The 27,802-nt window shown below is 33.6% G+C and overlaps 1 protein-coding gene across 1 annotated transcript; it reads left to right on the top strand.

The window, feature by feature from the left end:
- The first annotated feature begins 370 nt into the window (after positions 1–370).
- On the top strand, positions 371–25,931 carry LOC136814657 (AP-2 complex subunit alpha-2-like). Its single transcript, XM_067071093.1, is given in 27 exon segments — positions 371–519; positions 7,252–7,320; positions 8,014–8,045; positions 8,047–8,157; positions 8,666–8,859; positions 9,190–9,322; positions 9,965–10,066; positions 10,436–10,538; positions 10,789–10,847; positions 11,197–11,285; positions 11,575–11,646; positions 11,965–12,061; positions 13,005–13,142; positions 13,620–13,727; positions 14,004–14,176; positions 15,092–15,221; positions 15,568–15,676; positions 16,462–16,628; positions 16,895–16,913; positions 17,821–17,950; positions 18,558–18,640; positions 18,945–19,034; positions 19,308–19,431; positions 19,891–20,007; positions 24,506–24,575; positions 24,845–24,979; positions 25,774–25,931. Coding segments are annotated over 27 exon segments (2,796 nt in total). The 5' UTR covers positions 371–455; the 3' UTR covers positions 25,852–25,931.
- The last annotated feature ends 1,871 nt before the right edge of the window (positions 25,932–27,802 follow it).

Raw genomic sequence — 27,802 nt, 5'->3', positions numbered from 1 at the left:
AATTTTGCAGAAGAAGTTGGGATAAGAAACAGGAAAACTTGACAAGTTCAGCAGATGTGTGTGGTATCGAGCGTGTGTGTTTTGTCTTTGTGTTGTGCTGTTTGAAATCTTTTAAGTGTTTGTATGTGTAATTCTAGCTCGTTTCGTCCCAAAGACCCCTACTCGCTCCAAAAGAGTACCAAACTGATTTGAAAAATTCCCGCCGAAGTTTGTTTATAAGTTCCAGACCTCTAATTTTTTCGAATTCGAATTCCAAAATTATTCGATTTGGCTTCGGCAAAATATCATGATCACGTGATCAAACTTTAATTTCATAATGGCGGCGAAGACACACAACGTAAAGGCGGAATCTTGAATTTTTTGTGGGAGTCTTTTGGCTGGCATCAATTTTCTAATATTTTTGACCTTTTATGTCACTTTTTCCTCTAGTAAGCTTTGAAAGATAAAAATCAAACATGCCAGCAGTGAAAGGTGAAGGAATGAGAGGACTTCAAGTCTTCATTTCCGATATAAGAGCATGTAAGTAACTTTTTTTCACATTTCTTCTTTCTGTTTTTTATTTTGTGTTTTTTTATTATAGCCTATATATTTTAATTTATGTGATCTTACTTTGATTAATTTATAAGTTTAATTGCTTTAAGAGATATTGTCATTTATCGCCTGCACCTGCCTTAATTTTGGATGATAATCTTTCCCAACATGGAATCTACAGAATCTCGTGATGGTTTTCATAACATGTTTTTTATTCTGGACTTCTTTACTTTTCTACTGCTGAAACTCTTTTTAACAAAATCTTTACTTTGATAACAAGGTCACCTTGATATGGTTAAACATTCTCATTCCAAGGAAAACTTTCCTTTTGCCATCATTTTACATCGAAAAAAGTTACTTCAACTTGTTTAGGAGGCTGTTCTCACATTGCCAGTCCAGGTGATGTCAATAGACCTTTTCGCCTTTCCATCCGCCATCTTGAATTGTATGCAAAAATATAGGAACGAAAAAGCCGTGGTTGGATTTAGTTGGAAAATATGCAAAACATATGCAAGTTTACACAAAGTTTAAAAAGACAACAAAGCATCTTATAAATAAATTTTATAATCATTAGAACAATAAAAAATGGAATTCTTAATCCAAAAAGAAATATTTACCGAACAACAAAAGCCTTTTAGGAATTTGTTCTTAAAGACATTGCATATTCTGTTTTCATGTCATTAAAAAATTCCACGAAGACGGAGTACACACACCAACTTTCAAACACGCAAACTGAAAGCAGTAATTATGACATCACACATTCAGCGGGTTCAGATCGATGTTTTGATTTGATCGTCTGGCGGTTCTATTCCCAGGAGAATAATTTACCGTCAGCTGAATAAGGATTATTTTTTACCTTCGTGGGTGATTTTTCAGTTTGAGTTTATGTCTAATGTTATGGTTTTTTGAAGTGCTTGTTCTAAGAGATGGGCGAATTTGATTATTTCTAGTTTTCAAAAGAAGCAAATTTAATCTTTCTTCTACAAGATTACACTTTAATATAATGACAATTATGCATGTAGGTTTTATATTAATACTTTCTTTTTGCATATGTTTTGCATACTTTCTAAGGAAATTTCACCACGGCAATTCGGCCACCATAATTTTTGCATACAATTCAATATGGCGGATGGAAAGGCGAAAAGGTCTATCAGTTCCAGTTCGATGTGTTTGGTTTAGGGTATTTGCTTGTATCTTTTATTCTCACAACATACTGTGATCATATCATATCAACATACATATCAGTGGAGACAAACAGGCAGTCAGGCACATCCTGGCAAATGAACGGGGTATTTTTCACTTGCGACCATTGGCAAATGAACGGGGTTGAAAACGAAAGTGACGTAATAGAGCCGAATACCCAGTTTAATTGAACCGGGTTGGAAATATTTTGCTTCATTTCAAAGAACTGCATAGATGAAATTTTTTTTCCATGGGTCAATTTTGTCTTCAAAGATTGAAGAAACTTTTAACAAAAAAATAAAGTTCCCAGTTTTCTTCCTTTTTTCCCTTTTTCAGTTTGAAGTTCATTTTTATTCATTTTTACGCTTTTAGCCTGAGACGTCCTATCTCATTTACACTGGGTGACGAATACCCCATGCAAATTCTCACCCCATTCATTTGCCAGGATGTGCCTGACTGACAGGCATAGCCCTCAAATAAATAAAATTATATGTCTTTGATGGATATGCAAGTTTCCCTCCACTGATGCAAGTTACCCGTTTCACGGTACAATCTTAATGAATGGCTTTTCTAGATGTTTTCTGCCACCATAACTTTTGCTAGATGTGATACAATTTCATCTTCAGTTGTAATTACGGTTAATCCCCGCCACACTGGGGTTACTACTTTCATAAGCTGGTAAGGGACCACTCACATAGAAATTTTTCTCACAACTAACGCCAAATTGATGCAAGCGAAGGGGGTGGTAAGAGTCTGACGCTAAGAAATTTCACCAGAAATATCGATTTTTCAGACGTGACATGTTTTACTTTGCATTTTTCTTTTCCTCCTTTTATCAACTAAGACTAAGATCTGCTAAGATAACATACCTAAGTATTCGTTCGTTTCGCTATTTTATAGAACAATTTCAACCAAAACAAACAGCTCAATGTCTATGTCTTGTGTTCCTTTTTTGTCTAGACGGTTCGTGCGGCCCTTGAATTTTGCAGACGGTCTGTCTTTTTTGTTAATGTCGCTATTCTGTTGATTATGATTACAGAGATGATTAATTCCGGCAACTTTCGGAAAAAAGTTTAGTAATTATCTCCATTATTTTTAAAATGTCAACTGAGCAAGCCGTAGCAAAACTAAAGATGGCTGACAAAACAACGATGAAAGTGAAGGAGAAAATTTAGAGTTTCATCAATTTTTGATAATTTTATAACTTTGATGTTTAGAGTGGGGGTTGGGGGGTTTTCAAATTAGCATCAATTTGACGTTAGTCGTGGGAAGACTCGATATGTGAGTGACCCCTAACTTTCATCACTTCCAAAAAGCAGACTGTTCTGATCTGTGATTTTTCAATTTAGCTAGAATTCTAAAGGGGCACGTCAGCCCAAATTTTTGTCACACATCTTTTTTTCACACATCTTTTGTTATATTAAAGACTTTTGAATATCTTCTATTCTCTGAATAAAACCAACTGCATTTGGGCTCCATAAAGCGGAACAATATTCCAATGATTTATATAGTGTGATCATAACATACAATAGAAAGAGAAGAAAAAGTTTGCAGGATCCAAGATGTTTTAACTTAAGTTTTTAGCCTTTTCGATTACTGCAGTAATTTGTATTTTCCATCAGGATTCAAAGGTCTTTAACAACATTTTTGTTTTCAATCTCAACTCCAGACGGTGATGTATAGATAGCTTGTTTGAGTTTTGATCTTTTGGTTCTTTCCATAGCGCAAGAGTTCAAATTTTATATCATTTAGCTTCATATTATTGTTATCGTCCATTTGTATATTCTTTCTAGATAGTTTTGAAGTAGAACAACATCTTCAAGAGTTTTGACTTCCTTTGTAGCATGGATGTCATCAGCGAAAAACTTAACAAAGCTGTGCACCACTTCCTTGTCAATATCCCCAATTAACATGAGGAAAATCAGAGGCCCCAAAACACTACCTTGAGGGACTCCTGAAATGACATGTTGTGATTCAGGAGTGACGCCATTCATAGCACCGATTGCTTTCTCTCTTTTGGGAAGGATTTTAGCCCTTGTAGTAATTTTAGTGTGAAAAGATTTTTCAAAAATATTCATTCAATCAAAAGATATCAAACAAAGTTTATTGCTGGTTGATCGACAAAAGGCTGTTTTTTTTGTCGTTTTTTACTACTTTAAAGTGTTTATAGAGTCAACCAGCAATAAACTTTGTCTGATATCTTTTGATTGAATGAATATTTTTTGAAAAATTTTTGACAGTGATTATGATCTAAGATTGAAGAGTCACTCCTGTGAAAATGGTAATTATACCACATTTCTACATTTCTTCTTCATTTTTCATTTTCATTTTCCTTTTTTTTCTCAATTTTTTTACTTGATAATATTCCACTCACAAATATCTTTTTAACGAGCACAAAATCGCAACTTGATTCGAATTCTATCAAAAGTTACAGCCATTTTTGTCTCCAGCTGCAAATTATTTTGAGACAGACTTTAGTTGCTTTATTTTTCGTAGGACAATTGCATGGTCTTCTTTGTCAAAAGACTTTGAAAAATCTAGGTACACAGTGCTGCAAATAAGGAATTTCAAGTTGGCCAATCATTACTCAATCAGAAAGCACTAAAAATGAAACCATCAAAATTTCACGGAAAAACACACATATTATTAGCTTAAAAATGACCGGTAATTATCGGTCACCAGCCATTATTTGCAGCACTGGGTACACAACATCTGCATTATAGCATCTTTGTTCAGTATATTTAGTATCAGATCATATTGTTCCAAAAGCTGACTCAAACATGAACGCCTGCTTCTGAATCCATGTTGATTGGGGTTGAAGAGATTGTTCTCGTCCATATACTTTTTCAAATATCTTGATGACATGGGATGTTGTAACGTTACTGGTCTATAATTTGCTGCAAACTGTGATCTGCTACATCCATTGTAGATTGGTGTGATTGTGCATCTTTTAAGTTCAGCTGGGACGATTCCCTTGTCCAGGCAGATACAAAGAGGAATGGAAAGTTCTTCTTTGCATTTTTTTACAGAAGTTACTTACTTAGCAAATCCTTGCTTAGCAGCTAAGTAAATAAGGAACTCAATAAAGACTTTGGGGCTGAAACTTTCTGGAAAAATAAGAAAATCTAGGCTCAAAGCCAAGTTAAAGATTTGTATTTGGTTTGGTTAACTTTTTAGTGAAATGACAGCTTTGACCACCCACTCAGCAGTAGTTCCTACAACTTACACAACCCCAATGGCTCCAAACAATTTTAATTTAATTTAATTTATAGAAGTGTATTTCTCAGGTCTATTGACCTCTATGAAACAATCTTACATCTTTACAATTTATAGATCTTATCTTTCCATTCGTTTGTCAATTCTAGTTTGAATTTCCCTACGGACGGTGCATTTACAACATTGGTTGCCAAACTGTTCCAAGTATCAATGCTCCTATAGTAAAGTGAATTCGTTTGGTATCCTCTAATTCCGTCTTCAGCGAAATTCCTCTTTAATTCGAGATTGTGCTTACGTTGAGGTCGATTTCGAAGAACGAGTTTCTGACATAGGGAAGATTTATCATAGACATTAAGATGTTTATATACTTCCACCATGTCCCCGATTTTACGCCGGATCTTGAGGCTGGGTAGGTTCATGACTTGTAAACGTTCTTCATATGAATGGTTTCTATAACCACCGACAAGTCTTGTGGCCCTACGTTGGACACTTTCAATTGCATCAGAGTGTTTGATCAGTCGTGGAGACCAAACAGCTTGCGCGTACTCAAGGTGAGGTCTCACAAATGCAATGAAAAGTGTGCGGAGCATCTCGGGAGAAAGGAAGTCGAAGCTTCTATTAATCAATCCAACGATCGAGTTAGCCTTCTTGATCTTGGTGTAGATGTGTTCTTCGAAATTCAATTCACTATCAATAATCACTCCAAGATCCTTCTCTTGATCAACATGTTCTAGGACAGAGCCAGCGATCTCGTAAGGATGTGCATGTTGAATGTTCCAGAATTTCCCTAGTGTCAACACGTGGCACTTGTCAGGATGGAATTTCAACAACCAGTCACCAGACCACTTTTCCATTGCCTCGATATCGTGCTGAAGTCTAATTGCATCTTCAGCGTTATTTATTTCTTCAACAAGCTTTGTGTCATCGGCAAAGAGAAACATTTCTGAGTTGGTAACTTCAGCTAGATCATTGATGTAAATAACGAAAAGGAGTGGACCTAAGACACTTCCTTGTGGTACACCACTTTGCACCTGGCATTTCTTAGATAACTTTCCATTGACCTTCACATATTGGTAACGATCGGACAAAAATGCTTTCATCCAACCAAGTACCCTTCCTCTGATACCATACGCTTCGAGTTTTCTTAGTAATCTGCGATGTGGAACGGTGTCAAATGCCTTTGCGAAGTCGAAATAGATTACGTCAACAACCTTATCATTGGATATCGAGTCTGCACATTTGTCTAAGTAGTGAAGTAGTTGTGTCACTGTCGATCGTTTACCCATGAACCCATGTTGTTTGGTTGATAGCAATTTCTCATTCGTGAGGTGTTCCATTATTTGTTTCTTTAGGATTCTTTCCATTACTCTACACGCAACTGATGTTAAACTAACGGGCCTGTAATTTTCTGCAAGGTTCTTTTTTCCTTTCTTGTAGATCGGGGACACATGTGCAGTCTTCCAATCATCAGGTAGTTTACTTTCTACGAAGGACTTGGCCATGATAGTATGTAAAGGACCGGCTATGTAAAAGGCCAGCTTTTTCAGCATGACTGGGTGAATCTCATCAGGTCCTAGCGATTTATTAGGATTCAAATCTTTCAGTTCCTTTTTGATCATGTCGATTGTTAGATCGAATGCTACATCTGTGTCTGTTCGTGATGGAAACTCAGGTAGTGATCCAGCAGGTTCATTCGTAAAAACACTGCAAAACTGATCCTGTAGGATGTCAGCTTTATCCTTATCAGTAAAACGAAGTGATGATTTATCATTTGGATCAAGGAGAAGAGGGGAAACTCCCGTTTTGGTCTTCATTGAGTTCCGGATATGCTTCCAAAACTTCTTAGGGCTTCTTTTTGCTTGACCACAAATTCGTTCTTCTAGTGTTCTTCTTTCTCGTCTGATCTTTCCTGTAACCTTGTTTCTCGCAGTAGCGTAAATAGCTCTATTTCTCTGTTCCGAAGTTGTACCTATTGATCTTATCCATTTGCGATGAAGGCGACGTTTTTCTTTTAAGCTTTGTTGAATATCTTGATCGATTGCAAAACTTCCCTTTTTTCCGTAGGCATGTTTCCCCTTCGTACGAGCAACGTACCGATTCCTAAGCTCGAATAATTTATCTCGAACAGCAAAGATTTTCTTTTTAAGTGATAATCAATGCTTTCAAACCATGAAGATAGTCGGATATTTTCAACTTTCTTAAAAATTGAAATAATTACAATGGCGAGTTACTTACAGCAAAAGGTCATCAATATATTTTTATTGGAATTTTGTTTTGGAATTCAATTAAATTACCTAACGCAATTATAACTATGAATTTTAGGCAAGTCCAAAGAATCTGAGATGAAAAGAATCAACAAAGAACTAGCAAATATCAGGTCAAAATTCAAAGGTAATAAGTTCTATATGTGTTTGTATTGAAACCTCTATACCGTCATATGGCCTGAAAAGTGTAGGTAGCACCAACCCAATATGTAGGTTCAGATTCAAATGAGAATTCTGACTTGTAGATTAAAGTCAAAATAAGTTGATTTTTCATTAAATTGGTAAGAAAGTATTCTTCTGAGACATGTTTTTGGTTGTCTAAAACATATTTAGCTAAAAGTGTTGCATTGAAATTTGTTGAGGATTTTATAGATTTGTTTGTAGCTCCTTAGACATTAAAATTAAGTTACGAAGATGGTATAAGAAACTTTCTATACCTAATACTTATCCATCCAAAAAAAAAACCCAGTTGTTTTTATACTTATCTTGAGAAGTTTTAACTGGTTTTAATTTTAAAGGAGAAAAAAACCGCAGATTTGACAGTTTTTCAAATTTAACTTTATGTCAAATTCAAAAATTTCTTAAAGTTTGATTTTAACTAGCATTAATTCAATACAATACTAGTATCTGCAGCGTCGCACACTGCATGTCCCAATCAAGTGAATCACTATACAAAAATTAAATAAATAATTTTTTTGTAAAATCTTGTAAACACACACGATTTAGCGTATTTAAAATATTTGGATTTTAAAGTCTAGGAGGTTGCAAGGGGCTTATGAACTTATTGAAATAAAGTTTTTTTGCCTTCTTTTTGTCATAGGTGATAAACAACTTGATGGCTATCAAAAGAAGAAAGTATGTCTGTAAACTTTTATTCATATTTCTACTTGGAAATGATATCGACTTTGGTCACATGGAAGCAGTTAATTTACTGTCCTCCAACAAATACTCTGAAAAACAAATCGTAAGTTTATTATGAGAAGTTGGTGAAATTGGAGTATTATGACTCAAATTAAATGATATCTTTTAAATGAAAAAAAGGCAGTTTTTTAAAATAACTTTTGAACTACTTTTTCAAATTTAATGTAGAATAGCTCAAAATTCAAGTTAGAGCATCCTCTATACAATTAAAAAATTTAAATCGTGAAGCTCACAATACTCAACAAACCTGTATACTTTTTTTTGGTGCACCCGGTACATATTTTTATCTTCATGGCCCTCTTTGTTTACTTTTTGTGTTTCAAGGGTTTCAATGTAGTAATGGGGTTATTGGAATCCAAATGAGTAAAATTTGAAAAGTTCATAACAAAAAAATTCAGTTGCTCTTTCTTGATACCCACTGTGTGTCTAGCATTATACATGGTTAAATCTAAGTTCAGATAAACTTTACTTATAGTCTAAATTTGATCTTATATGCTTGAAAAGATTAGATTTTGAAATCATAAAAAATCTAAACATCTTCTCTACTCCAGGGATATCTCTTCATATCTGTCTTGGTTAGTGCAAATAACGAGTTGATGAAACTCATCATTCAACACGTCAAAAATGACTTGAATAGCAGCAACCCAATCTTTGTCAGCTTGGCTTTACAATGCATTGCAAATATTGCCAGTCCTGAGATGTTGGAAGGAGTTGGCCCAGACGTTCCTAAATTATTGATTTCTGGGTATGTTTACAGTACAGTAAATTATTTCTTCTTCATAAACTCCATTTGAGCCATATCTTTATAACATCCTTTATTTGATTCTTGAAAAGTTGTTGTAGCCATTTGAAAGGATTAAAGTAAAGCTGAGCAAACTTGTTTAACTGACATAAGAAAAGAAAAAAGAAGAAATCATTTTGAGGCAACATTTATCACTGATTTGGAAATGCTACCCAGGCTTCTTTTTAATTGATGTAGAACCACTTTTGTTATATCAATCAATTCTAACTTAGATGTAGAACAAGTTACAAAGTGAAACACTCACACTAAACACTAACTTGTGTATTTTTTCAGAGAAACTGCTGATGGTGTTAAGCAATCTGCTTCACTTTGTTTATTGAAATTATTCCGTATCAATTCATCTGTGTTACCAAGGACAGCAGAAATGGCGTCCAGGATCTGCCAAATGATAAACGATTCAAATCTTGTAAATTGGTTTGATTTGAATTTACAAACTTTTTATCTGGCTTGCATTGACACAGATTTATGAATATATTTTTCTTTTAATGATTTCTTCAGATTTTAACTTTTTGATACATTGTTCAATTTGTTTTAGCAGAGAGTAATTAATAGTAGCTATTAATAAGCAGATATTCAATGGGTAAAAGTTGGTTATTGAGATTTATTAACCCGAGGTGATATGTAATATATACCACCGAGGGTTAATAAATTCAATAACCAACGAAAACCTATTGAATATATGTTTTATTATATACCTCTAGGCGAAAATAAAACATTAAAATTATGTCAATAGCCAAACGTTTCACTTAAAACACTCCCATAATCGAACGTTCGAATGTTTTTCTTTTTTAAATGACTTTCTTAATTACTTTGAGTCATAAAAATTTGTTTATGAAATTTACAATAGATTTATTTTAATGAATTTCTTTGATAGAGCAACGAAAAAACTCAAACTTTGAAAGCAAAATTTGAAGAAAAAAATTCTACCGTGGTATAAAAGCCATGGTATATCAGGAATTATTCAATGGCTGTTTTTGCCTACAGGTATATAATAATGTAATTCATTGCATTAGTTATTGACATGCTATTTTTTTGTCCATTTTTTCAGGGTGTGGTCACGGCAGCAGCTAGTTTAATCCTTGAATTTGTGCAGAAGTTTCCTGATGATTATAAAGGTTGTGTAAATCTTGCCATCAACAGACTCGCAAAGGTAATGCTGAATATGGTTTTTTAGAATCATATTTTATTTGAATTTCAAAATTCTAGAGAGAAAAAATAGGTACTTTGGCAGAGTTGGGCAAAAAAAATATGGGAAAAGATACTTAGCACCACAAATTTTTTGAAATGGGTGTTGTGTTTATAATAACCATGATAATTAATTTTAGTTTTATATAAATCTATTCATGCTGAATGAATTTTAATGATTTTCTTTCAGTAACATATCAATGTTAAATGGGTTAAATTAAAAAGCACTGAACTCCAACAACATGAACCTTCTATTCGGAAAATGTCAGAATTTATATTTTTTCGGATTGTTTATTTTCATATTTTTTGCCTGTAATACATTTATTATCTACAGATTGTCACATCATCAGATTTAAAAGATTATACATATTACTTCGTCCCTGCACCATGGCTATCTGTGAAACTTTTAAAACTTCTGCAATTATACCCAACACCAGGTAACACACTCGTTTTTAAATTAATGCTCAACATTGTAGTAGATTTATGGCTTCGTTTATTCATAGTTTAGTTTATTGTCCTATTGACAGCTAACCAACGTTTTTAGATAGACTCTGCTCGGAAATTATGCGTTCAAAACCTTTAATCTAGTTTCTGACTGATTTGATGAAATGAATCTGCTTTCTTCCCTTCGTGCAGTAGAATGAAATATTAACATATTTGAGAAACCTTCCTTTTAATAATTTTTAGATGCTGCACAATTAGGAAAACTGACAGAATGCCTTGAACACATTCTGAACAAAGCACAGGTAAATGGTTTATTAATTTGCAATACCCACAGGAGAAAACATGAGAAACAGTGTTGTTATAGCCATAAATAGATAGATATGCCCTATGATGCATCAGAATGGGTCCTACCCACGAAGGAGTAGGGATCACAGCCCAAGCAGATATTACAATCCTGCAAATGCGAGCTGCCAAGCCATGGCAGTGTACCAGGGCACTCGAACTACACGGGAGAACAGATGTCATCACAAACTGCAATGTCTGAAATATCTACCCATATTTATCAGAGTTATGATACCCAATTCCCTTCACATGGTATTGGTTGACCCTGGCCATAGAAACTTTATTAATAATGTTTCTTTTTGTTTTAAGGAAGCACCTAAATCAAAGAAAGTCCAACACTCAAACTCAAAGAATGCCGTTTTATTCGAAGCTATCAACTTAATTATTCATTTAGACAGGTATTTTATTTTTGATAATGGCTTTCTACGTAAAAACTTTATAAAAGTTTGTCCAACTCAGATTTTTCATTAGATAGTTAAACTTATTTGATAAACTTGCAACTGGATGTATTTCAGTACATTTCATTGTATGAAGGTGCTGGATTAAGAACAATTCTTGAGCTGATTAAATGAATGATTTAATTAGTTAATTAATGATGAGTCCATATTATGCTAAAATAAACTTTTTACCCAATATCTTTGTCAATTTTGCTCTTCTTTAAAAGGTTTATCTATTTCCCTTTTTTAGTGATCAACACTTGTTGATTCGTGCATGTAACCAATTAGGACAGTATTTAACTCATCGTGAAACCAATCTTAGGTAAGAGAATTTTTTTGAAAAACATTTTTACCAGCTTTAACTTACGATTAAAGGCGTGGTTTCTACACTTGGGCATATTGAATTTAATATTTTGTTGAATATTAAGTTTTTTTTGTCGCTTGAAATTGTCGAACCTATTTGTTCACAAATTACTTTATTTTAAAATTCTTGATATTCAAAGTGAGTTTTGTTATTTAAGTAGAAAGTTCTTGGCGAAATATAAATACAACACTTTTGAAATCAAAGTTTGTACTTTTTTATACTTTTGTACTTTTTGATTCATTTAATAATACACTTCGACTTTTTCCACCATTTTAGGTATTTGGCTTTGGAAAGTCTATGCTCATTAGCAAACACAGAATTCTCAGCAGAAGCTGTTAGGAAACATCAAGAAACAGTTATTAATGCTTTAAAGGTATAATATTTGTATTCTCAAGTGTTAAATTATTACTGGTTAAATTACACTAATTATTCTTTGTCTAATTGTAGTTTGAAAGGAGTTTTTGGTCCCTTCTATTTAAAGAATTGTTTTAAACTAGCCTGTACACAGTTTTCTTGTTCCTTTTTTGTATTTTTTGATAGATTTGGATGTTATACCGGGTGCGCCACAAAAAGGTTTCTCTCTTTCAAGTGAATTTTTGAGATCTAAAAATTATAAAAGAAGAAAGACTAGCATAAATTTTGATGGGTCATTTATTAAACTTGGTTCATTAGATCATAAGTTATCTATCCTCCATTGAAAAAAAATTACTTTCAAAAAGTGCTCGAAAGCGCTCAAAATCAACCTATTAAATTAAACATAAGCATGATCACATGATACGTCAGTATTGTTTAAAAATTATAATTAGCTGTCAAAGTGACCTTTTGTTGTATAAAGGAAAGTTGAATGGAAGAAAATTGTTCAGATTCTGGTAAGATTCATGAAAATACATCAAATAAGGGTTTGAGATATATCCAGCCTTACATTGACTATCATCCAGTCTAGAACCAAAAATTTGAAGATAAAATTGATAAAAACAAATGAAAATGATTTTAATGAAGATTGTCAACTGTTTTTAGACTTAAATTTCAAAATTTATGCATTTAATTACTAAGAAATGCACTTATTCGTGCAAAAGCTATCGCAACTGCCAATTTTGCAATAAAAATTTCAATAGGTTGATTTAAATTTATCCTTCTTCTTTTCGATGGAAAAAGGTTCGTTGTTTTGAAATTTACAGAACTCCAGAAAATCAAGTTCAAAGAGAGAAACTTTTTTGTGGCGCACCGTGTACAATCAGTGCGAGACATATCTTCTTTATAATATCCGAAAACTAGACTTTAAAAGGATGCTCAATTCTTAATCTCTCTACTCATAGACTGAAAGGGATGTCAGTGTACGTCAAAGAGCAGTTGATTTACTCTACGTCATGTGTGATAGTACGAATGCCATCGAGATCGTCGCTGAAATGTTGACATACTTGAAACAAGCTGATTTTGCTATTCGAGAAGAACTAGTAAGTAATTTACAAAAAATCTTTTTACTGATGATGGTACTCTGTTGAGGTCGAAACGTTTAGAAAATAAGAATCAATTTCAAAAATGAAACAGAAGCAGCTTCTGTTACTAAATTTTTAACTCTACATGTATGGAAGGACTTAATAATAGTAATTGTTTAAATAACCCATAACGCCTTGGTATTAACGTAATGTTTTTAATGATGCTAAAAAATTGATAAACGTAGCTTGGAGTATGTTTAACGCAACATATGTCAAGCACTTACGGCGAATTTAGAATATCAGAATTTAGATAGATTTGTATTTATCGATTGTTCGTTTGAAGATATTCATCCAGCCTAATAAATTGTTTGATTCTTATTTTTAAATCCCTTTCAATATAACAGTGCCACAAAAGTCAATAATGCGTAAAAAACTGCAACAGGCTACATAAATGAATTATGGGAATTGACTTCCATTTACATTTTGACTTTGCAGGTATTGAAAATAGCCATTTTAGCGGAGAAATATGCAACAGATTACTCATGGTATGTGGACACCATCTTGGAATTAATCAGAGTTGGAGGTGACTTCGTAGGTGAAGAGGTAAAATGCAATTTTTTGTATTAATCACCAGAACTGAGACCCGGTACAAATGGACACTTTTACTTACTGTCTCAGACCAAACATAAGATAATGATGAGACTGATAAGACCTGATGAGACTTTTGATTTTCAAGATTTTTGATTTTTTTTATGGAGGATCGTTAAAAAAACGAAGATGCTTTCATATCCTAACCTATAAATAGGAAAGATGAAATTTGATTTCAAATATGTCAAATCTATATATATCAATATCAAATCTCTTCTTTTCATTTCAAAGGTTTGGTATCGTGTCATTCAAGTCATCATCAACAGAGATGACATTCAAGGGTATGCTGCAAAGACCGTCTTTGAGGCTATCCAAGCACATGATTGCCACGAAAACATGATCAAAGTCGGTGGATACATCCTTGGTGAATTTGGGAATTTGATTGCTGGTGATCCAAGATCCTCGTAAGTTGAAAAAGTTAAAACAAAGTGTGTAGTGAGTTTCTATAAACGTACACTTACAGTAACAGTTTTTCGATTTGTATCCGGAACACAATATTTTGAGAAGAACTTATTGCAAAAAATAAGTCAACCCTAAGGTAATCCTTTTCCTCCTTTTCAATCACGGCCGTAGTTTTTGGACCTACCTCCGGGTACCCCGGTGGAGGTTCTATAAATTAACCCATGTCCGTTCGTTCGTTCTTCCGTCCGTCCGTCTGTTACCAGCTTTTCTCAAAGTTGACTCATTATTTTTTTCAGATTTTTTGCACAATGATGCAAAATGGCAATGCCTAAAATATGACGGAGCCTGATTTTCGAAAAAATTATATTTGGGCAAATTTGGGCCAAAAACTGCCTAAAAATAGGGTTTTTTGGACTTTGTGCAAAATCCTGTCATTACTTTTTTCTGATTTTTTGTACAAAGATAGAGGGCAAGATTCTCTAAAGAATGGCTGAAGTGGTTTTTCCTGGAAAATTCTTATTCGCCTTAAAAGACGAATTTTCGTGCCCAAAATGTGACGGAGCCAGATTTTTAAGGAAAATTTTTTTGGGCAAATTCGGGCCAAAAACAGCTTTTTTGGGCCTTCATGCTTTAAGTGATTTTCGTATTTGGGGAAATTCGTTCTTACCATTTTACATTATTCAACACACAAGTTTTATTTTTCCATTCTGAATTTTTGTACAATTATTGTCACTTTTTTCTTATTTTCATCTGATGTTAATCATTAGGTAGATCCATTCAGCATGTTGCTTTTTTTTTATGGAATCTTTTAAAAATGGGTCTTTAAGATAAAAGTAATACAGTGTTGATCTGATGTTAATTGCTCTCTCTCTCTTACTTCACATTCGATTAAAATGGTTTCCTATTTATTGTTTTAGACCATTGGTGCAATTCCAATTGCTTCACCACAAATTCCCTCTGGCCAACGTTCCGACCAAAGCTTTGCTGATGTCAGCGTATATCAAATTGATCAACTTGTTCCCAGAGATTAAAGAAACTATTCAAAATGTGAGAAGCTATATCATATTTTCTTCTTTCAGACACTCACCACCTAGATTCTATCGAATCCTTTTCCAGGATACTGTTTGCACTTTCTCAAGGAAAAAAGATGTTATACCTGATACCCGTTATAACATTACCCTTTTTTTCAGATTAGTTTCTCTAGTATTCCCAAGGTAAGGCGTATTGCTATAATGACTATTATCCTTGACTCCCGCCTGGGAGGTTACTACCATTCACTTGTTCATATCCATATATCTATGTATTCCCAAGAACTAGAAAAAGTTTTTTTTTTTAAATAAACAATGGATTTGGACTTTTGATTCCTGACACACAGCAAACATGCTTCATTTAGGTGTTGACCAGCGAGACGAATATTCGTAATGCAGACACGGAGATTCAACAAAGAGCTGTCGAATATCTTCAATTGAGTAGGATAGCATCCCAAGATGTTTTGGCTACAGGTATGTGGGACCATGCTGTAAAATCTTTTGCTGAATGCCGTATTACTTCGAATAAACTCCCCCTTCTTTTAAACGCCCCTTATTTGAGGAAAAATTTCAAAGAACGCCCTTCCAATAAACGCCCTATTGAATAAACGCCTCCCCTCTAGGAGGGGCGTTTATTTGAGACAAGTAGCTGTGATGAAGAAGTATAATTTAATACAAAAAAGAAAACCTAGATGATAGTTGTATTCTTTTAGTATTCAAACTGAGAATTTGACCCGTTTCTACATCACCTATTTCTCAAGTAATAATGAAAGAGCAAAATAAGGTTCCAATTCACACTATCAAAGTGGCCTCGGTTCTAAATTGTTTAGTAAACGCCCCCTTTTTCAAACGCCCTCTCGAATAAACGCCCCTCCAAAAAATCAAAAAATTTAATCAACGGCTGGGGCGTTTTTTCTAAGTAATACGGTATAGGGAGCACAGTATGAATAGGGTTATGGGTGTTGTTAGGATCTATTATCTTTCGTAAGGTTGTTGTAAGGCTGTTGCCATTAGTTATCTCTTACAATCAGCTCAGTTAAATTTGACAGTATACCTCAAACAGCTTTATAGTCTTTTTCAATGATTGATGCTTTAATTCAACCATTGAAGTTGGGAGATTGAGGACTTCGTGTACAGAAGAGATTACTGCCAAGAATTCTTCTAAAGAAGAATTCCAGTTACAGAAAAGAAATCAATTTGAAATTCAGGATGCATTTTTTGTGAACTTTGCTTTGGATTTAAATATTTTCCCCTTTCAGTACTGGAAGAAATGCCACCTTTCCCTGAGAGAGAATCGTCATTATTGGCTAAACTGAAGAAAAACAAGGGTGGAGCAGAGAAGGATGATAAAGACCCTGTTGAGCCGCCCGCGCCAGCTGCAATTACCGCCCCTGCTGCTGCCCAACGACCAACACCCGCTGCCAGGGTAATTAAAATACCTTTCTCACTTTTTTCGAATGCTTGTGTGTGCAGTGGAAATGAGATATTCCAGGAAAATCATTTACCCTGTGTTTTATAGGAGATCCATCATATTTCGAAATAAAGCCTTAGATAAAAAATATGGCCTCCTCAGCATTTGTGAGGGTTTCTTTGAAAAAGTCGAATCTGAAAAACTGCAGAATCATTAAAAAAAAGTATTTTGAAACAACTGATACCATAATAACCTGTTTTAAATATTCCTTTTTCTTTCAGCCGCCACCAATTCAAGCTGGTAAGCATCAATACCTACTTAAAGTGTGAATGATTGAAATATTATAATGATACTATATAATGATAATATTATATATGATACTCAAATATTAGCTATGAGGATTATAAGCGCATAGTTTTGAGTTTTGGTTTCCACTGCTTTAAAACCCTGAGAGCATAGTCATTATAAAAAGCCCTGGTCTGGTAATGTATTGTTTAAGCTTTATTGTCAACTTTCCTTTGTTATGAATAAAAGACAAGTTGCGATTTGCATACTTTTTGATCACGTTACCATTTTAGACTCTTGAGATTGGTTAATTTTATAATCACATGATCAAAAGGTATGCAAAACAAATCAATTTAACCGGGGTTTTTTATAATGACGATGCTGAGAGTCAACAAACGTTTAAATTGATAACGATGATGATTTTCTTACGTCTTACGGCGCAGGTAAAATGCTCTGGTGGTAAGACGCACAATTCTGCCAATGTTTTATAGTTTTACTAGTAACGTATTTTCCATCTTAGAAAAGCTTCTAGTTTTTTTTTTCAAATTAAGTCGTTTTATTGACTTTTGAAATTTTTTACTCTTACTCCGATTATATAAGTCCGTTCACTTTAAGTGTACTCTCTTTCTTGTTATCGTGTTTAAACCACTCTCAAGGGATTACTCTTATTACGCTGACATGGTTTCCCCATGATAGCAAAGATGAGTGCACACATTTAAAGCGAATGGACTTTAATTATTTTGTTGCAAAACAGTAAATTTTATACCTGGTACTTTAGACGCCTTTACAGCGGCTGTTTTGTTTTGTTTTGTTTTGTCAATAAAACGTCTTAATTTGAAAAAACTTTTTTCTTGACTTTTTTCTTGACTTTTGACGTTTTTGAATTTTATACGACTAAAATTAATCAATTTTGTCCCCTCAGCAGTAACTCCACCATCGACCACGGGCACTCTATTAGACATTGCATCTGAACCAAGTCCTGTCAACAATGGAGGTATCTCTCTCGACTTTCCAACATCCACAACTCCTGCTACTAACGACTCTGTCAGCAAGTAAGTTTTTAAAAGTTCTTTCAATGAAAATGTTTATATATCTAATTCTACTCGGATTACTTTGACAAGTGCAGTTGATGCTCTCTAATTCGACATTCTATAATTTGATAAGCTCCCCTTTTCGATCAAATCAAAAGTCACCGTCAAATTTCTTTAAGAAACTCTCATAAACGACGCTCTACTATTCGATATTCTATATTTCGATAAGCTCCCGTTTTCGATGAAAAATTGACGTCCTTTGAAGATAAGAGAGCGTCAACAGTAAAAATCTTTACGGGGTCGAACAAACCGAGTCATTAACGACAATTTTCGCGAATAAGAGGACAAATACTTCTCGTAATCTTAAAAACTTAGGCGATTTATTGGAAAAGAGATGAAAACTGCCTTAATTATGACAAATCTTATTTGGACCTCTTTGAAACGTTTGTTTTTTTTACTTAAAGAGAGCTCTAAGGGACTCAAAAAAACACGAATGTTTTTATGAAAGTTTGTACACCCTAGAGTATGTGAACGGTTGATGTTCGGTAAACTGCTTCTTAATTAAATTTGTGCAGATATTAGGAGTAAAAAGTTTGTGAGATAATCCCTCAATCCTTTCTTTGTCTAGATTCATTTGCAAAAGCAATGGTATCCTTTTCGAGAACGACATCATCCAGATTGGTATCAAATCTGAATACAGACAAGGCGTTGGTAGGGAAATTTCTTTGTCTAACGTTGAGCCTGTTTAACACAATCGCTTGATGGATAAGTTCAAGTTTGATACACCTTCGTTTTGTCTATTCAAATTCCTCATACAGTTTATCTGTTCTTTTAAATCTCTGAAAATCTGGCCTCCACTCCTGAAATCTGAGTTTTGCAAATTTAGACGTGTGATAAGCCGTGCTATCCACCACTTTTAATTGTTAAGTCTTTTTAAAGTAAAGCTTCAAATGACTCAGCCTGAAAAATGCCCTGTCCTAACCATTAACAAATAAATTTTCCTTTCCTTTTCTAGGACGTCTTGGTATATTTTACGGTAACAAAACAACCGTACCATTAACAAACTTTTTGGTCCAACTTCACAACAACCCAGATGTTTCTCAAAGTATGTTTTCAACTTTTCGTAAATTTCCTTCTAGAACGTCGTCCCTGAGTCCATGACTGAGATACCGGTTTTGTAACTTGAATATCAAAAATAACAAATCTACTATCAAAACAAGTTAAGTTTTTATTCCTGTACCTCTCTCAACAAATACCAAAAAAGTGAAAACCAGAACAAAAAAAATGGAAATCAGTCTGAAATATGAAATTTATTACATGAAGCATATAGCGTAATTGATCAAATGAATCTATTCTTTAAAAAAATGTCTTCCCATAGAAATGGCGGTTGAACTTCAGCCAATCAGTAACGTCATCGACAATGGTGCGCAGATACAACAAATGATCAAATGTGAAATTATTGATGTCTTTGATGAAATCCCCGTGCTTACTGTCTCTTTCAGGTAAGGGCTGTTTTTTATGTGTCTTTCAGACACTTTTTTTAAAAAACTAATTTATAAGGACCAAGAAATTTTCGAGAATAAAAGGACAAATAGTTTTCGTAAGCTTCAAAACTTTGGCGATTTATTGGAAAGTGATGAAATTGCCTTAATTATGACAAATATTACCAAACTATCGTAGATATTGGATAGTTGTGGATGTGTTGTCTATATCTGTCCGAAGATCTTCAATTTACACATTTAAAACCCGTCCACTATCATCTTTCTGATCTTTGATGACTTTTAAGTGGAAACTTTTTATTTTCTTTATCAAAAACAATGAGAATTAAAAATACACATTTTTTAGATGTTGGTGGAAGGAACTGTACTAAAATTTACCAATAATTTTCATTTCTAGAAATTCTCATTTCAACTTTGGATCGTAAAATCTTCTTTCAACTTTATATTTTCTTATTTTTACAGTGTTGGCACAGCACCACAACAACTGTTATTACAATTACCAGTTTTCTTGACCAAATGCTCTGTCTCTGCTGAAATGACCAATACTGACTTCTTTAACCGATGGAAAGGTCTATCCGCGTAAGTTGATTCGCTTTTTTTCATCATGATTTTATTGGTTCTTCTTACAACAAGAAAGTTTTATATATTTTATATGTATGTGTAATAGAAATGCTACGGTTCAAACTGATACGATGCGGACAACGGTGTCCGGACAATTCCCCCCTGGGGAATCCCCCCCGGTGAATTCCCCCTTTGGTGAATTCTCACCCATATTATTTTCATATGTGTTTTTAAGTTTCGAAATCATGGACTGTAACCCCCGGGGGATACTAGGGTTGGCGAATGACGGGACCTTCGAAAATTGACCCTTAGAGAGACTGATATTTTTGCTGAAAAGGTGACCCTTAGAGTGACTTTTTGAATTTTTGTTTTTCGATTTTTGAAAAAAGTCATACCCTTAGAGACTTTATTACAATTTTTTTCTCTGGAAATCAAAATTTTTTCTAAAAATCCTGAATTTTCCGCCCCTTAGAGAGACTAATTTAAAACTTTCAATCGAAACAAACCTCCAATATTAGGATCAAGGATCTTTACAAAGTTTTAAGAATCACAATTCGCTTATTTCAAATTACATGATTTTTTAGTTCACCTGGGGGGGGGGGGGATTCACCGGGTGGGAATTTTCCGGGGGGATTCACCGGGGGGAATTCACCGGGGGGGAATTGTCCGGGAATCGCGGACAACTAATGTAGTAATGATTGGTTAGGATTGGAGTAGTCCAGCTATATGACATTGATGATAAATAGATAGGAAAGCTGAGTATAGAGAAAGCTTGAAGATATGGTTTATTTAGATAATAAAGGTGGCTTACTCGATATAATGTCAGAGAGATAGAGATATAAGAGCTAAAATTTGTCAAAGTGCTACCGGGTGCGCCACAAAAAAGTTTCTCTCTTTGAAACTGATTTTCTCGAAATCGAAAAACTTTAAAAGAATCATTCCTATTCCATTGGATAGAAGAAAGATAAACTTAAATTTTGATGGGTCATTGGATAAATTCGGTTCATTAGATCAAAAGTTATGCTCAATTGAATAAAAAAGTTACTTTCAGAAAGTGCCCAAAAACTTTAAAAATCGACCTATCAAAATTTCATTATAAAACTAAAGTCTATTCACGATAAGTGTGCACTCTTTTTTCTTTTACCTATAACTTTTGAAGGGATTCTTCAATCTTTATAAATTTGGTATCATTGGAAAGATATTAGTGAGTGAAACAATTTGAAATAAAAAAGTCTTTAAAAAGATTCTAAAAATGAAGATGAAAATGAAGAAGAAAAAAATGAAGATCTTGTAGAAAAGTGCTATAACTTTCATTTTCACTGGAGAGATTCTTTGATCTTAGGAAATCATCACTGTGAAGAAATTTCATTAAAATATTTATTCAATATAAAGTTATGATACAAAGTTAATAAGTGATTGACCCCAAAAAACAGCAAAAAACTGCAGAAAACAGCGTTTTTAGACGTCAATCAGCTTATAACTTTGTTTGATATCTTTTGACTGAATGATTATTTTTGAGAATTTTTTTCACAGTGATAACGTTCGATGATTAAGAATTTACTTCGGTGAAAATGATAGTTATAGCCCTTTTCTACAAGATCTTCATTTTTTTCTTTTTCATTTTCATCTTCATTTTTATAATCTTTTTAAAGTTTTTTTTATTTCAAATTGTTCCACTCACTAATATCTTTCCAATGATACCAAATTTATAAAGATTGAAGAATTCCTTCAAAAGTTATAGGTAAATGAAAAAAGAGTGCACACTTATCGTGAATAGACTTTAGTAATTGCAATAGGCTTTACATGATTAAGAGCATTTTTCAGTAACAAAACATAAATTTTGAAACTGAAGGGTCGAAAGGGTTAAAAATCTTCATCCAAATCAATTTATTTTAGTTTTACCGAAATTTCCCTCAGATTTTTGGTTCTAGACTGGATAAAGTCTATGTAAGGCTGAATCTAGCTCGAAACCCATATTTGATGTATTTTTAAAATTTTACCAGATTATTTGGCCTTTTTCGACGAATTTTCTTCCTTTCATTGAAATTCAACCTTCCTTTAAATAACAAAAGGTCATTTAGACAGCTAATTATCATTTTTAATGACTGAAACGAAAATACTGATATATCATGTAATTATGCTTCTGTTTAATTTGATAGGTAAATTTTTAACGTTTTTGAGCATTTTCCGAAAGTAACTTTTTTATTCAATTGAACACAACTTTAGATCTAATGAATCGAATTTAATAAATGACCCATCAAAATTTAAGTTTATCTTTCTTCTTTCTAATGAAATAGGAATGGTTCTTTTAAAACTTTTAGATTTCGAGAAAATTCGTTTAAAAGAGAGAAACTTTTTTGTGGCGCACCCGGTAGTTAATTGCCCCCGCAACGAGCGCAGCGAGTGAGGAGGCACTCATAGCTTCAGGCGCAAGGATTGTTGGACTGGAATCTCGCATTTTTGTTTTGTTGTTGTTGTCGCGCAAGCCTACCCGTAGTTAGTCTCTTCCGTAAATGTTCGGTATCTTCCGCCGGTTTTTTACAGCTTTTATTTTTCACGTCAAGCGCCGCGGGAATTTTACACTGCTTTTTAGGGCGGGTTTTCATTTCTTCTTATATATAAAATTTGTCCGATTGGTTAACATTCAGGAAAGGAAGAAAATGTAGATGCGTGGAAATTTCTGGAAGAATTCAAAAACAAGTAGTCTCTCCTGCAGTCAAGACGTATTATTTGTGACTTTGAGTGAGATACAACTAGATATAAATACCTTACATTTATTACTTCCAAGTTCTAAGTGATTACAATAATGTGAACGAATTGATGTTTAATTTTTACCACAGAGCGATAATGAACAATGATTAAAATGATAATAGTAGAACAATAATGAATGAATAATGAACAAAAGTGATTATTGTTGGTGGTTGAATTGGCAACAAAATTCTAACACTCGTCATTCAGCATACTCTACTCCATCAAGAATGCATAAAGATCCTGTATTATAGTACTTTGACAGTAAGTACATTTTTTTCATTAAAAGTGTGCTTTTTTTATAGATCTATTATGCAGTTTTATGTTTAGCATTTGTTCTTGTTGACACTTACCAAGCACTATTTGGGAAATTATTATCGGAAATTGAAAGAACCTTTTGTGTACTATTTTGAGGAAATTTCAGTACACTCATCATATAGAATCTAATTTCATGTTTCTTATTTTCAATTTAAAGCTTATTTTATGAATGTGGATTCGTTTACTACCTTGACAACGCAATATTACCTCTTTACTGCTACTATTACCATGTTACGTCATGATTTTCCATCCTCCTACACGATATTGCTGTTACAACTGCAAGATAACCGGCATATCTTTTTAATGTAAAAACAATTTTGTCCATGAGATCCCTTATCATGCCGTTGGAAAAAGTCCTGAATGTACGCTATTTCCTGTTAATACCTGCTTCCTGCTCATCAATATTGCCTCGTTACTGATACTATTACAACGCTACGTCCTATCATCTTCCATCCTTTACACGACGCTGTTACAGCTTCTAGATTACTGGTAAAATCCATTTAATGTAAACAATTTTGGATCACGATATCCTTTGTTAAACCGTTGGAAAAACTCCTAAGTACCGTCAACTGCTCCAACTTGGGACGAGTGTACGCAACATGGGACTTGATATCTGGTCTGTATTTTCACTTACTGTAAAATCGAAAGAGAATCGTGTATTTTTTAATACGTGGTTCATTAAACTCAATTCAAATGACTCTGGAGGTTCGGTGAAATGGTGGTGGAATGGCCGTCCCATGTTGCGTAAGATAGTCCCAAGTTGGAGCAGTTGACGGTACGTTGTTACCTGTCAATTTTTGGTTCCTGCTCGTTATGTTTCTGGCTCATAGCATTTCTTATGCTGTTTGGTTCTACTATGTTTCATTTATATTTCAAATTGGTTGAAATAAATATAGTTGCATGTCTTTTGACTGGTTTAGTATCTGTAATTGATTCTACATGGACACTTTTCCTAATGAATGTTTTAAGATTCGTATTTTATTCTTTGTAAAAAGTAATTCACATTTTTAGAAAAAAAATATGTTTCATTTATATGTTAGCTTATTCATTGATATCTCAAAGAAAATGCTGTTGAGAAGAATCATTCTAACTATTCCAAATAATTTCCAAACTTTTGCTATAAAGCATTACAAAGCCTTAATTAGCATTAATTAGTTTTTACAAGCATTGTACTAGCGGGTGGCAGTTAGTGAAAGCTATGGCTAGTAAGTTATAAAATACTAAATATTAGGAAATAAAAAACTCTCTCGATCAAACAGCCTTGTTGATTCCTTCCTCGTCTGTCACGAGGGAGAAATGGCGGGTAAACACTCTATATTTAAAAACCTTTCTTGTTAGAACACACCCCAACTCTTCTGCTTCATAAATTGTAGACTTTTTTAATCAAAACTTAATGATTTTGAATTCAGGTTCGCGCTCTTTGTTGTTTACTCTTTGTTTTCATTTTCAGACCTGGTCAAGAAAGTCAAAAGATTTTCAACGCAAACTTTCCTATCGATACTGAAGCTTCCAAACTCAAGGTTACTACACTTTCTAAATCAAGAAACACACTCTCAACTATTAAAATTTCAATCTTTATAATCATTAGCAGTTATAATTGTTACTACTATATAACTGAAATTTTAAATACAAAATACTTCATAAGGTTTTGAGTGAGAGTCTAGTACATCTTGTCTTGGCTTTTGTTGATCTCTAAAGACCTCAAACAACCTTGGACCCCTTTCGATTATATATTTTTTATCTAGTACGACGAAGAAACGTTTAATTGTATTATCATGTTATTTTTCAGCTTGTGGGCTGCAGTATGGGATTACTAGAGGAAATCGATCCTAACCCAGACAATTTCGTCACCGCTGGTATCATACACACACGTCAAGGGCAAATCGGATATCTTCTACGTCTCGAACCAAACATACCAGCACAGGTTTGTCTTACGATGTTATGTTTACATTGGATATTACCAAATGTTATCACCTAAAGAAAGAATGAATGCACATTGTTAGATTTGTTTACAAAACTGTCGTCTGCAATTAAATGTTTCTTTATTGCACTTATAAGCATATATAGTTTCAGATATGGCAAAAATTCAAGCATAGGCTAAGAGTTACTTCGAGCCTACGAAATATATATTTTCCAATTTTGGCTGTTTTTGATTTAAGGAATTTCCCTCAGGATATAAGCCTCCTTCAGCCTTGCCAATCTCTTGACCTAAGCATCTCTGAATCAGTTGTTGGATTTGTGTATGCGTGTAAAAGTAAATCGATTTCTCACATGAAACGCAAATCTTGTTCGGGCTATGAAAGGCTCGAACTTTAGAGAGAGTACTTAGTATAAATTGAATGACTCCTTAACAGAAAAAGCAAGTAGGACTTCGAAGTTCGTAATTTCGTTTAAAAAAAAAGATGGAGCACATTATTAAACTTATCAAACCTAGCCCTGCCAGGGAATTAGACTCGATCTTACTAAAGGTTTGAACGGGTTCAGTTGTCTGTGTCCACACGATGACATAATCCGTTTCAATCACTTCAAACGTTTTCTTCTAACATACAAATACTTAGCACTTCCTCAATTAGTGGGCCAATCACGGGTCTTCGGCAACCAAGGTTGTACTGTGTTGGCCTCGCCTCAAGTTAAGATTTGCTATTAATTTCCTGCCCTGGACCATAATCAGTTACAGAAAATGCTGATTGACTGATTGATACTTTATTTACTTTATAGATGTATCGTTTAACAATTCGAGCATCACGAGCTGGTGTAGCTGACATTCTCACCAATGTTCTCCAAGATCAATTCTGATGAGCTCAAATAGACCTAAACCTAACCAAATCGAATCATACAGTATAACTTGTATTGTTTTTTTATCGACAACAGTGATGTATTCCACTCATGGAATGACGTTTTTTTACACGAAAAGGAGGTTGTATGTATATTATTGTCATGTTATTTTTTTCTGGTTTTTATAACGAGTAATAAGGTATTCGATGCATAATACCAATGGATTGTATTACGAATTTACCTGGAAATGACACTATGCAAATAAGATATTATACATGTTGTTGATATTGACATACAATATTAGGTGTCGATTTAATGTAAAGAGAAAATATTATTCATGTGGTTTGACGGGTCTTTGCAAAACCTAGATCGGTGGATAATCTGGCTAAGGGGAAAGTATGTTTTGATAGTTTGCTTTGATAGTTTGCTTTAGAACTGTTTCAATAGACCTTTTCATAAATTACGTCACGAATATCACTTACCTCCACCCCCCCCCCCCCATTATTTTGCAAAGTAATTTTTTTTTACTTTAAAAAAGTCCTATATATACCCTTTAGAGGGGTGAAATAAGGGTGAAAAGTCGAAAATTTTCTTCGTCGCCCAACCCTGGTGGGCGACATATTTTTCTAGCCCCCTCAATTCGATTCGCATGCCGGGGCCGTGACCTCGTTTTGAAACATTTACCATGGAGATTATGTCCCTTGAGACATTAAATGATTTTTTTATGAATAGGAAGTAGTTTTAATAAAATCCGCTGAGAGTTAATCACCATGGCAATAATTTCAAAACGAGGCAAGCGATGTTCGTAACGTAATTCATGAAAAGGTCTATTAAGTCAAAATGTCTGAGTTTTTGTAATCGTTTTCCAAAAACAACAGCAACAAGGCATTCATTACTAAAATCTTGTATTTTCTCATGCGAAGTTGAATAGCTTTCAATTTGACTCTGTCGAATTCCCGTGTTTTGTTTTAATTATACGATTTCTCAAAATTAAGTTAAAATGGTATTATATAATAATCGAACTTTTTTCCTATTTCGAACTATTATTTTTTTTGATTATTTATTTTTTATTCTTCTACCTCTGATCTATGTTTTAAATCAACTCACTTTTTGTCAGTCAGTCATTCATAGCTTACATTATAAGATTTAGGGAATTTTTTTAAAATCAAATTTTTTCTTTAATTTGCTTTGCATATATTATTACGTAAAAAATAACATGAAATTAATTATAGTTTTTGTTAAACTGAAAGCCTCCTTGTAATACTGCTTAAAATATATAGAAAGTAACTTCTCACTAATGAGGGAAGCAGACCATGGCTATTTTTGATTGAAAGCAAACGGCCCAACTTTTTCATTACAAATTTGAAGAGCGGAGAATCTGAACACAGTCCTTTTTTTGTTAATATATGGAATTTTTTCAATTTTTTTCTGTTTTTTTTGTCTATTCTCAGGTTATTGTTTTGTAATTATTATTAGTATCATTGTTATTATTATTTTTGTGATGATGGAATACCCTTGTCCTATGATTATTTTAAAGCACTTCTTTCAGTTCATGTTTTCTTTATGACTAAAAGTCTTTTCGATATTAACTTTAATTCGGTATATGAGAATGACATGAAAATGATTCGACCGGTATTCTTTGGGATAAAATCTTGTTGGAAAATGGACTTGTTTGGAAATTTGTACTACACGCTTTTTTTACAAGAATGGTGTTTGGTTATTTTTAACTTTTTGGGGAAGAAAGCATTCTTACGGTATTTTTAGGCTAGGATCTAAATTCAACTTAAATTTAGTATGTTATATGAACCTGAAGCATAAAACAACATTTTTGTAAAAGTTTGAGCCTTTCTTGGGGATATTTGGCAATTCACAGTTTAAATGTTGCCAAATTTCATGATGGTGACATTCTTCAATTTCATCATGAATATTCTTATAAAGTATATTCTTATAAAAAAGCGCGTATGTCAATAAT

This window comes from Clytia hemisphaerica, unplaced genomic scaffold (assembly GCF_902728285.1).
Source record: "Clytia hemisphaerica strain Z4C2 unplaced genomic scaffold, Clytia hemisphaerica genome assembly, whole genome shotgun sequence".
In the NCBI taxonomy this organism is placed as follows: Eukaryota; Metazoa; Cnidaria; class Hydrozoa; order Leptothecata; family Clytiidae; genus Clytia; species Clytia hemisphaerica.
This window is presented reverse-complemented; position numbering and strand designations above follow the sequence as displayed.